This window comes from Lytechinus variegatus, chromosome 2 (genome assembly GCF_018143015.1).
Source record: "Lytechinus variegatus isolate NC3 chromosome 2, Lvar_3.0, whole genome shotgun sequence".
NCBI lineage: Eukaryota > Metazoa > Echinodermata > Echinoidea > Temnopleuroida > Toxopneustidae > Lytechinus > Lytechinus variegatus.
This window is the reverse complement of record NC_054741.1, coordinates 32,384,314-32,395,985: the sequence shown is the minus strand read 5'-3', so window position 1 is coordinate 32,395,985 and position 11,672 is coordinate 32,384,314. Positions and strand designations below refer to the sequence as shown.

Below are 11,672 nucleotides of genomic sequence, written 5' to 3'. Positions count from 1 at the left end.
TACGCATTTTGCTCTTCGATTGAAATCCTCCAATTATAGAGAATGTCATTCCGTTTGTTGAACGATTTTGTAAAGGTAGACGGGAAAGCTTGAATTCCAATATCAAAATTGACAAAATTCTGAGGTAAAAGAATAAATCTTTTGAGGCACGGTTCTATATTCGGTGACGAGAAAGAAAGAAAAGAAAAGAAAATAAAAGAGAGAAAGACAAAAATGTCTTTATCCGTTTTGGGAGGGTTTTCTCAAAAAAAAACCCTCTAATTTTCGAACGTATCGCTATTTTCATAAAACAATATACCTCTTCTCTGACTAGTTAGTTCCCTTTTTTATATTTATATTTTAATGATAATAAGAATAAACTTTGTTTATAATATCGCACATAACAATGATATTATCAAGTGTACACGCGCTTCCGAAATGCGACGTAATAAATGTAGGTTATTGTTGTTGCTCACGATCGCCAGTGATCCAACACAAGCGAGGCTCCAAGTGGGAGTGGCCAAAATGTATATTGAAAATTTCTGCTCGCGAATCGCGCTCGTAGTAATTATTTAGTTATACATGCACATCTTGTTCACGATCACAATCATTGCTCAGAATGTTCGATTTTCAGGACAAAAAAATCCTTAAAAAAATAAGCAAGGTTAATCAAACAGAGTTGTTTTTCTCGCATACTAAATGTATGCCATGTCAACAATAGAACAGAGTGTCCCGAATGGAGACTGATTGTAAGTTATTTTTCCATTATTTAAAAATGGTAATCTACCTTTTTTATCAACATTGATCAACGATTAGTTTTACTCTTCAATTTTGATATCAAACATAAAAAAGGGTCGTAGTAGACATGATAGATGAAGTATAACTTTGAAACCCATTGCCAAAGTCAAGATGCGCAGAATCGATAAAAATGTGAAACTATGACGACCGAAATAATAAAATTATGATGAAGAGTTTACTTTAGATTTTCGATTTGTAGAAGAATAAAGAAAAATGTGTAGAAAAAAAATAAAAAGAATGACACAGGAAACCGAGTTTGTTTCAGTTATTGTCTATTTGAAATTATGCCTCAAACGTCTAAAAAAACATTTTAAAAAGCACATAGTGTTCTTCACGGCTGCCATAATAGAGTGGAGGTGGGGAAAATAATGAAGAGATAAAAAAGTGAAGGAAAACAAAGCACTGGCAAAATATTCGAAAAGCAAAATATAAAGTGTATATTTCCAACTTTCACACTAAGCTGTACGTTATAAATTTCTTCTAGTTAATTACGGCACCGTATCATTTAAAAAATCATATGCTCGCTTGGCGTGCTGAGGAAATATACGATGGCAAGCACAGTGTCCGAATGAAGTAACATGAAGAACATGTGTGGTTAAAATAGTTGTTTCAGGTATCTAAAGTTTGTCATGCTAAGACCTGATGAATAATTAAATGCTTAAAACTCACTAGCTCGCTGCACTCATTCGTACAATATTTAGATTCAGTTTTTTTTTTTTTTTTTTAAGCACAACAATTCATCCACTGATGTAACAGATACAACTTCTGGGCCCCATTCATAAAAAAGTTGCTATGGTAGCAAGTCTTACTAGAATGTCAACTACTATGACAAAAGTGAAAATTCTGCTTTTTGATTGACTCTTCCAATGAAGGGAGATATTCCAGCAAGAGTTGCTATCATACTTTCATTGCAAATTTCTAGGAAGTGGGTCCCTGATGGTTTCCGTAGTGGAGAATGGATCAATATAGAGCATGAGAGGTTTCACGGGACAGAGGCAAAAATATACAACCTTAAAGGTTCATGGCGTTTCTCAATGATAGCATGTACTGTTAGAAAATTTATCCTTAAAATAAAAGAAGTTCCTGCAGCAGAGTCTCGAGAACACCTGTAATCTTACGGGTTATTTACTTATTTTAACATTATGGTAAAGACGGGACAAATAAGTCTTTCTCTTAATCTCTAGCCTGCATATATTATCAGCTTTGCAGCAGATATATGTTTTTTTTAATGATTGGATGGAAAAGAATACACCCATACCTTGTTCGCACTGTTGGCCGAAAAATCCAGGAGCACATTTACAGTAGGCCTCTCCTCCATACGACACAACGCAGGATCCGCCATTATAGCATACATCATCGCCGCATTGAACTCCATTGATTTCTGCCGTCATGAAAGACAAACAAAATATCGATAATAGGAATGGAATTTATTTTTACAGTAATTGATAATAATTAGGGTAAAGATTATACTTACACTTATTTTTCTCACTACATCAAAGCGCCATTGATGCGAATTGACAAATGTAACAGTAGAGAAAGTTCGAACAGGTGAGGATTCAGGAAAGGGAAGCCCCCCCTCTAAAACACGTTACCTTGCTCGTAAAAACAGAAAAGACAGGAAATGATTTCAGTGAGCAGGGATAGGTCAAGTTGGTTGCGACAAGGCCATTACGTATTATTCTATGCCTCCATGACTGTGCAGTAATCGCCATATCCTAGTCTACATGAAACTTGGGTCGGTTTTGGTTTTATTACCGCATAAATATTTACAATATAGTAATCATATTTTACACATATAAATTTTAACTGCAAATATTATCAAAGAGCAAAAACTTGAAAAGATACGGATGGATCACTCTATTCAGAGCAATTGAATGGCTCTGTTCATCCTAGAGGTCCAAACTCTTAAAAACAATCCTAATCACCTCCCATCGAGTGGGTTTATCAGGATAACGTTATAAAATAGTACCAAGAAAGCCAGTCTTGCACGATTTCCTGGAACCTGTTCTTTTCTAACTAAAAGTTAGACCAACGTATGAACAAATAATTCATAAGTGAGCAAAAAAAGCGAGAAAACCATTGCCAAAACCGACAAGTTTGCCTATTAAAAAACAACAACATCAGCCATCGTACCATCTTCGCATTGAGGACCAGTGAATCCAGGTGAACACAAGCAATACGGTGCGGTGGCCGCAAGAGGATCGAAATAGTCAGGGTTCACACAGGTCCCTTCATTCTCGCATATGTATTCCTTACACAGGTCGGGACCGGAGACTGAGGGGGAAAAATCATGAAAAAAAAAAACAATCAGGAATTTCATTTTCCCACTTCACCATATTCACGAAATCATTATAACAGCAGTAAATATGAGGGATACTGGCTTCTGAATCTTTGCATCATTTTATTAAAGATCCTATTATGTATATTAAGGCATGCTGTCAGTTTATCTTTTTAAATAGTTTTCGTAATACATGTTTTGAATAATGTAATGCATTATATTGTTGTTTATCTCTGTTTCTTAGTAAACGTTAGTAATATTTGTTCGTCTTTAATTCTAATGCATGATACAAATACTCTGTAAGTTTATTGTGAAGAAATTACCCCAAACAAGGTAAAACATTGTGACCCTATATAATTACAGTAAATGGCGCTCAATTCTACCCGTTAATATAAGTAAACACCGAAAGAAAAAAGATAAATAAAGAGAGAAATAAGAACATTAAAAAACACACTACAAATCGGACACATCCGAAAATGAATCAACAATGGTATGCCAGGCTTCGCGATCTGACACGAGAGTTGGTAAATCATGTAACAAATTATTTGTATCCCTATATCTGTAATCAATCAATCAATCAATTAATTCAAGTATGGTTTTAATCTAAAATACAGCCATACAAATTTGTCTTTATACATGTATAAGCTTTTGAAGACAGGTGTGTATTAACGCAGTTGCATTGTGTTGCTAACCGTTTTATTAGAAAGAGAGAACAAGATAAAAAATGGTGATGAAATAATGCATCCATTTATAATTACAATTGATGTAGAAATAATTTAACTGTGTTATATCATTACTAAAGAGACATGATGTAAACTTGCCAACTACAGGCATGACCGTATGCACGAAATCCTTTAATTTCACTTTACAAAATGCAAAAGCGCCCCAATGACAAGCGCGGGCGCTTCGCTCCCTTGCTTTCGATTTTTTTGAAAAAGTTTCTGTGTCCCGCCCCCCGTCAAAAATGTCTGCGTACAGCTATGACTATATAGGAACGAAGGGTATGAATCGAGGAGGGGTATAAATTGAGATAAGGTACACATTATTTTATCAATAAGCGGTTGGGATGACCGTTGTGTAGAGGAAGAGAAAATTCTAAAGACAACTTTCCACAAAACAAACATCTCATCAAATTCTTCGAAATTCAAACTGAGAGTATAAAGAAATAAACCGAACAAACAATAAAAAATCAGAGTTATCCATTTGATAGCAGTTTTGTATTATTAAACCCAAGTGGGCAGACCTCAAGCTTTTACTTACTTTCACAGTGATCACCGTGGTACATTTCCTGACATATGCAAATGTATGTACCTCCGAGCAAAGACGACTGATAACACGATCCTCCATTCAGGCATGGCGCACTTGAACACGAGTCTTCGTTACCTGTATTAATTAAATCGAAATAATAATAATAGTGATAATAATAATAATAGCAATACAGACCACCACAGGCAGCAAACTTTGTAACTGATCAATTAGCTTGAGATCGTCGACAGAAGTGGACGAAAGCTCACCCCAAATAATCATTTAGGTTGGTGGAAGCTCAGAAATTACTTAATAATAATAACAATAATAATAATAATTGATATTATAAGATAATTTATATATAAAGGATAATAGCAATAGCTATTATGACAATGATAATAGTAATAATAATAATAATTTGTAGCATTGTAAGCTAATTTAAAGATAAAGTAAACTGTGGCAAGTCTCAGAAAGTATACATTGCTTCTCAATTTTGTACATGAAGCATAGCTTACAGTCCTACAAAATATCGTCCGCTTTATTTGTTCTTATTTTCCTCTATTTTTATCACTTAGATATCTGGAAGAGTTGAATTAAGTCGTCGGTAGGCCTACCTCGTTCACAGAACTCTCCGTAAAATCCATAAGGACATGTACACGATGGTACTCCAAATGTTGCGCTGCATTCTCCACTATTATAACAGAAATAGGACTCACAGGGGTCTGATAAGAAAACTAAACGGAGATATAACACCAAAACGAATAAGGCAACATTGAAAAATTATCTTTTCACTTGATATCTGTAAGAAGCGCAATCATAATTTGTACGGCAAAATTTTTGTGGACCAAGATTAACAATATAAACTACTCTCATATAAAATCAAGAGTGCACCACAATGGGAATACATACTTGATAGAGGATTGAGTAAGATACATGTATATGGAAACAAAGAGAAGAGAGGAGGAAAGAGGGGGCGGGGCGGGAGGGATGGGGGGGGGCGAGAGAGAAGAGTGATGATAATGAAGATTGTTTCTAAAATCAATTTATTTCATTTAATTATACTGAGTACTCTTACTTCCGCAGTTTGGTCCGTAGTAGTCCTCTGGACATGAGCACAGATACAAAGAATATCCATACTCCGTGCAACTTCCTCCATTCAGACAAGGTGCGCTGTCACAGGGGTGTTCAGTACCAGGTACTGGATAAATATGAAAAATAAGAAGCATATATGTGACAATGTATTAAAGAATCGACGAAAATAACACGTATATATGAATATATAACAAGCCTATAGCAAGGTATATAGTTCTGCCAAATAACTTTGACTCAGGTTGAAAGCAAGAATAACCAAACAAGTTTTTACATACTGGTTAAAGGTAAAGTAGATGCAAGTCTTTTTGCAAAGTAGACATGAAAATGTAGATATTTTTGTCAGAGGAAGATACATTCCTGGATATATATATATATATATATATATATATATACATATATATATACATGAAGACATGTAGAGAATCAGTGTTTGCTTGTCCGGTTTATTTTAGAGAAGAGTGGATAATTGAGAGAGAGAGAATAGTGGTGTCATATTCCAATTAATAACGTGTTCATACCTTCTTCGCAGTAAATCCCAGAATATCCCGGTGGACAAGAGCAGATGGCTTGTCCATATGGAGTTACACAGGATCCCCCGTTGGAACAGGGGAAATAAAGGCACGGGTCACTACCGTAATCTTTAAGAGGAATCAGTTTAGAATTAAATAAGTACATTGCATAATACCAATAAGAAATGATAAAATATACATATTTCCGTGTAGGAACTTTAAGTATATTGATTATAATATAAATTTTGGTAAAATCTTATCCCTGATTCTAATTCATACGTGGGAACAAAATTTAAAGGCTTCAAAAAAAATACAGATTTTAGAAAACAAGAGCTAGACTCAAACTATTCAGAAACATGTCATGAAAAGGTTATTTATACATATACATTTATATGTTAAGATGCATGAATAACGAAAAATGTGGAAATACATTCTTAATATTTAAGAAACGTATAATCATTTTATTTGTATTTCTTATCCAAAATATTTCAGTAACATGTGGCCTTTAAAATGCCTCACCTCAGGAGAGGTCTCTTTTTTTTTAAGGTGAAATCCTTTTATGAATAAATCATGAGTATAGGAGCACAAACAAAAAAAAAGAATGATCGAAGCAGCAAGCGAATTTCGTATTTGCTGATGAACAAAAAAAGTCATGATCTCTAGTACTTACACTGGCAGTACCTTCCATAATATTGGTACGCGCATTCACAATGGAATGTGTCTGCTTCCCTAACACACACACCGTTATTAAGACACGGTGATGATAAGCACGGATCTGGTGTAGTGGTAGTCACTGGAAAACCTGGAATACAAAGGGTTTATTTTGCAGTCAGGGTACAATTTTTTTTTCATTATAGGTTTATTTTAATTTTTTTTTTTTTTACTTATGTTTCTTCGTTTGTTATAAGTGAGTTAACCCTAAAATCTGTAAATTGAGAGGCCGCAGTTATCAGAATACTATTCTACGGCACAAAACAAGATGGGTACTTTTTGTTGACTCATAGTTATCATATATTACATTCCATCAGTTTTTATTCTGGTATAACTTTTCATCGGCTATGATTAAACCACATAAACATTGAACAAATGTAATGCTGACGTTGTCATAAAATATAAGGTCATAAAAAATAATAAAAAATGAAAAGTTATGACAGTGTGAAAATGTTGCTTCTTTTCACAAAACAGTTATATACAAATAAAAAAGTGATATGTGTTTGAGAGAACTGATGATGTCACACACTCACTATTTCTTTTGAATTTCGTATGAATTATAGAATATATTGATATTTGCATCAGGTTTGACCATAAGGAATTTCTTGATTGAATAACAATAGGTCACAAAAATGGCAATTCATTCTTTATGTTAAAGAAGGAATTGAAGTCAGTCTCATATTAAAATGAGGAAAATTTTGAAATATTTTACATTTTGTATCGTGAAAAGCAAAATGAGTGGGTGATGTCACTACATCCTGGTCCAAATGCAAATGTGGAACTGATGACACTCATTTTGTTTCTAGTAATTTGAAATATAACAAAATCAATATTATCCCCACTTTAATATGAGAAAATTTTTAAAGTAAATATTGACTGTAATTATTGTTGACTGTAAAAGTCAGCGTAACTTAAGGGTACTACCATAAATTTTCATTCTACATCGGATTTGATGATATTGTCAGCAACATGTTTGTTTTATTTTTAGATTTTCATTAAAATCAACTTGTCTTGGGGGGAGACTTGGCATTCAAATGGTCAACAACTTTCGTTTGAAAATGCCTCAGTTTAAGGGAAAGGAAGTTGCGGAATCATAATCATACTTTAAAAATTGTTTAATTTCTTTCGCAACCCACCTATTTACAGGAATATTGTGTTCCTGCCAAAATTCAAGAACCATCTATGGCCTTCTAACTTTGGAGGGTGAGTGTGTGTTGGGTGGGTTTGGGATAGAGGAAGTGAGAAAGTGAGAGAGAGAGAGAGAGAGAGAACAAGTGAGGGAGAGTGAGGGAGAGATGGGTACACCTGTGATACGTCATTACCATATTCGCAATAGGTGCCATAGACGCCAAGAGGACAAATACAGTAGTACACGGTATCATTCACGGCGACACATGCCGACATTCCTTGACAAGCATTATTCCTGCAGGCTGTAAAGTTCGTCTCTGTCGAGAAAATATACACCAATGGAAGATAAAGACAAATATAACTTCTCATTATACCACCTACACCATTTTATCAATATATTAATTTATAATAAATGCATTAAAGCTTAACATTCGTGTTTGAGATGCACGAAATATCACAATATTTTATTTATTTTTACGACATTAAAGTATGAGTAAGGTTCCTAAGTCCAAATTGCTTGAATCTTAAGGATTTTCTTAAAGAGTTTCTCATTATCTTTAATAGGTTTCGTTATCCTCTAAAAAAAAGAGAGAAAAGTATTTTCTAGACTAAATTTAATCGTAATAACAATAAATGCATAAAAATAGGATAAAGAAAATACACCTAAAAGGGTTTCACCAAAGTTAACTCAGATGAGAATTGAAAGTGTAAGTTTGACAAGTCTCATGATTCTAATCTCAATATTGCCTCGAGATGCCAGTTTTTTCAGATAAACTATCCAATATTTCATATATCATTATCAGATAACCATACATGCTTAATTTGAAACATGTGCTAAATTCGCAAACAGATTAGCAGCATCTTCAGACAAAACGGTGTAAATATTACAATATGTATAGATAAAATTGTGATTTCTCTGCCATAACCTGCCGTTTGAACCAACATTGACATTTCAGATTTATCATTGGTAATTGGCTAATTTTGCGACTGATTTTTGAAGATTAAAAAAAAACTTTCCACAGTGTCATTAAGTGCAAAACTACCTCCACCACTTCTTCTACCAATACTACTACAACTACTACTACTTCTTCTTCTTCTACTACTACTACTACTACTACTACTACTACTACTACTACTACCACCACTACTACTACCATTACTACTACTACTTCTTCTTCTACTACTACTACTACTACTACTACTACTTCTTCTTCTACTACTACTACTACTACTACTACTACTACTACTACTACTACTACTACTACTACTACTACTACTACTATACTACTACTATACTACTACTACTACTACTACTACTACTACTACTACTACTACTACTACTACTACTACTACTACTACTACTACTACTACTACTATACTACTATACTACTACTACTACTACTACTACTACTACTACTACTACTTCTTCTTCTTCTACTACTACTACTACTACTACTACTACTACTACTACTACTACTACTACTACTACCACCACTACTACTACCATTACTACTACTACTTCTTCTACTACTACTACTACTACTACTACTACTACTACTACTACTACTACTACTACTACTTCTTCTTCTACTACTACTACTACTACTACTACTACTACTACTTCTTCTTCTACTACTACTACTACTACTACTACTACTACTACTACTACTACTACTACTACTACTACTACTACTACTACTATACTACTACTATACTACTACTACTACTACTACTACTACTACTACTACTACTACTACTACTACTACTACTACTACTACTACTACTACTACTACTACTATACTACTATACTACTACTACTACTACTACTACTACTACTACTACTTCTTCTTCTTCTACTACTACTACTACTACTACTACTACTACTACTACTACTACTACTACTACTACTACTACCACCACTACTACTACCATTACTACTACTACTTCTTCTACTACTACTACTACTACTACTACTACTACTACTACTACTACTACTTCTTCTTCTTCTTCTACTACTACTACTACTACTACTACTACTGCTACTACTACTACCACCACTTCAACCATTAATACTACTGTTACTACTACTTCCCATCAAAATAATCAAATAATGATACAATAATGAAAATAATGCATGAATGCTAACCACGTTCACAATGGACACCCTCATACCCTGGACGACAATCACAGGAATATGAACCAAATTGAGCATCACATGTTCCTCCATTCTGGCAAGGAGCTGATAAGCATACGTCTGAAATACACAATAATGACAATAAATGATAATAATGTTGCATGATAAATGGATTATGTTCGTTTGATCTGATGAGCCTACACACCATGAAACAAACAATAAAAAAACTAATGTAATAATAATGTGATACATAATTATTAATTACGTTCGTTTGAGTTAAACTTGAAAACGGCTTTTCTACTAGCTGTTCGTAAATCAAGCTCAACTTAACCCACAACCGATGACCCATTCTTTCGTTTAACTCTTAATAACCCTGTTAACAAAATGCCTTAGAATCTTCTTAAGAACAAGAATTCAAGTCTCAATTTATGTCAGATGTCAGTTCAAATGAAACTCTTTAGAGTTTGATTTAGCAGAAGAAAAGGGTCTCACGTTGTGTGTTAAGAACCCACAAACGGCTTTACCAAACCCAATGATGGTCGAAAACCAAACTATGATTTACTAAGGGTGTTTTACAAGATAATCAGTTGTATAATCATAAGATATTCATATTTTCAAACCTGTTAACATGGTAAAAGCGGTAATTGTCTTTACTTCCCTTAACTTGAACTAATATCCACTGTCCGTCTCCTGAAGATGGACTGTCACCCTACCGGAAACGTTAAGTCTACTATTCTGCTCTACAAATCAACTTGCCTTCTCTCATCTCTCCAACTACCCCAAATTCTCAACCTTTCTGGTTTACAATCTTTTTGAAGACTACACTCTTCTTAAAAATAGAGTACGCTACCTTCCAAACTTCAACATTCTCGCCAGTCAGTTTCATACCGTAAAACTACTACCCGATAGTCTCAATATCGCTTTATGCTTCCAATTGGTTTCTTATCATCATGAACTTGTCAAAATATGCTTTTCAATACGCTCTCCCATCATGTAAGGAGTTATCATGAATCATGAATTGGAGTTAATAATATTTCTATTGACTAATTTGTCATATTTTTTGGTACGTCATTGAATTGAATTAAGTTTTCAGTTGATCTACCTTTAAAATATAAAAACACAGACAATGTCATGCAATTTTCTTCTTATTACTCCACAGACTTACCCGGTTGCGCCTGCACACAAGATGCAGCTACAGCAATCAGGGCAATAATTACCCCGAGCCACACTCGCCCCATGTTGTCTTTAAACGGATCCTGGGACACTGTCAAATGAGCCGTCGAGTTTATCAAAGACAGTTCAGAGGAGTGTTGTGGGCGGAAGCCAGGTTGACAGTAACCTGAAATCCATCTGGAGGTGAGGGGATAATTGTGGAAGAAGAGAACGAAATGGACAAGAACACTTCCAAAGCCACCGTACGTGATCGACTGGTATTTGAAGAAGGAGCCGTGTCAACAGTACAAAGCATATGAAAACATATTTCGAACAAAAGCACTGACGTAAAAAAGACACAATAAAAACTTTTAGTTCTGATTGTTTGTGCTGTCGAACAAGGGAGTAACAGGGAATAGTCCCAGATACAATTGTGCATTGTGCGCTAGATATCTATACAAAGTTCAAGCTTGAAAAATACACACTGAACGTCTTTCTCCTTTATTGGATTTTTTCACGTTTCAATATGTTTATTTTTCTTTTTATAGAAAATAATTCAACTCCAAATAACTGAAGGTTCATAAAATATAAATCCTCAGAAAATGTTCCAATTACTTAAAGGATCTTCATGTCCATGGAAAAGATC

At 34.3% G+C, this 11,672-nt stretch overlaps 1 protein-coding gene across 1 annotated transcript; it reads right to left on the bottom strand.

Moving 5' to 3' along the window:
- Positions 1 to 1,886: 1,886 nt before the first annotated feature.
- Positions 1,887 to 11,253, bottom strand: LOC121409434 (fibropellin-1-like). Its single transcript, XM_041601368.1, has 10 exons — positions 11,040 to 11,253; positions 9,887 to 9,994; positions 7,935 to 8,057; positions 6,572 to 6,703; positions 5,911 to 6,030; positions 5,376 to 5,498; positions 4,915 to 5,034; positions 4,316 to 4,438; positions 2,911 to 3,051; positions 1,887 to 2,158 (listed from the first exon to the last, which is right to left on the bottom strand). Exons 1-10 carry the CDS (start codon positions 11,110 to 11,112, stop codon positions 1,899 to 1,901), a joined length of 1,323 nt encoding a protein of 440 aa, XP_041457302.1. The 5' UTR covers positions 11,113 to 11,253; the 3' UTR covers positions 1,887 to 1,898.
- Positions 11,254 to 11,672: the final 419 nt, after the last annotated feature.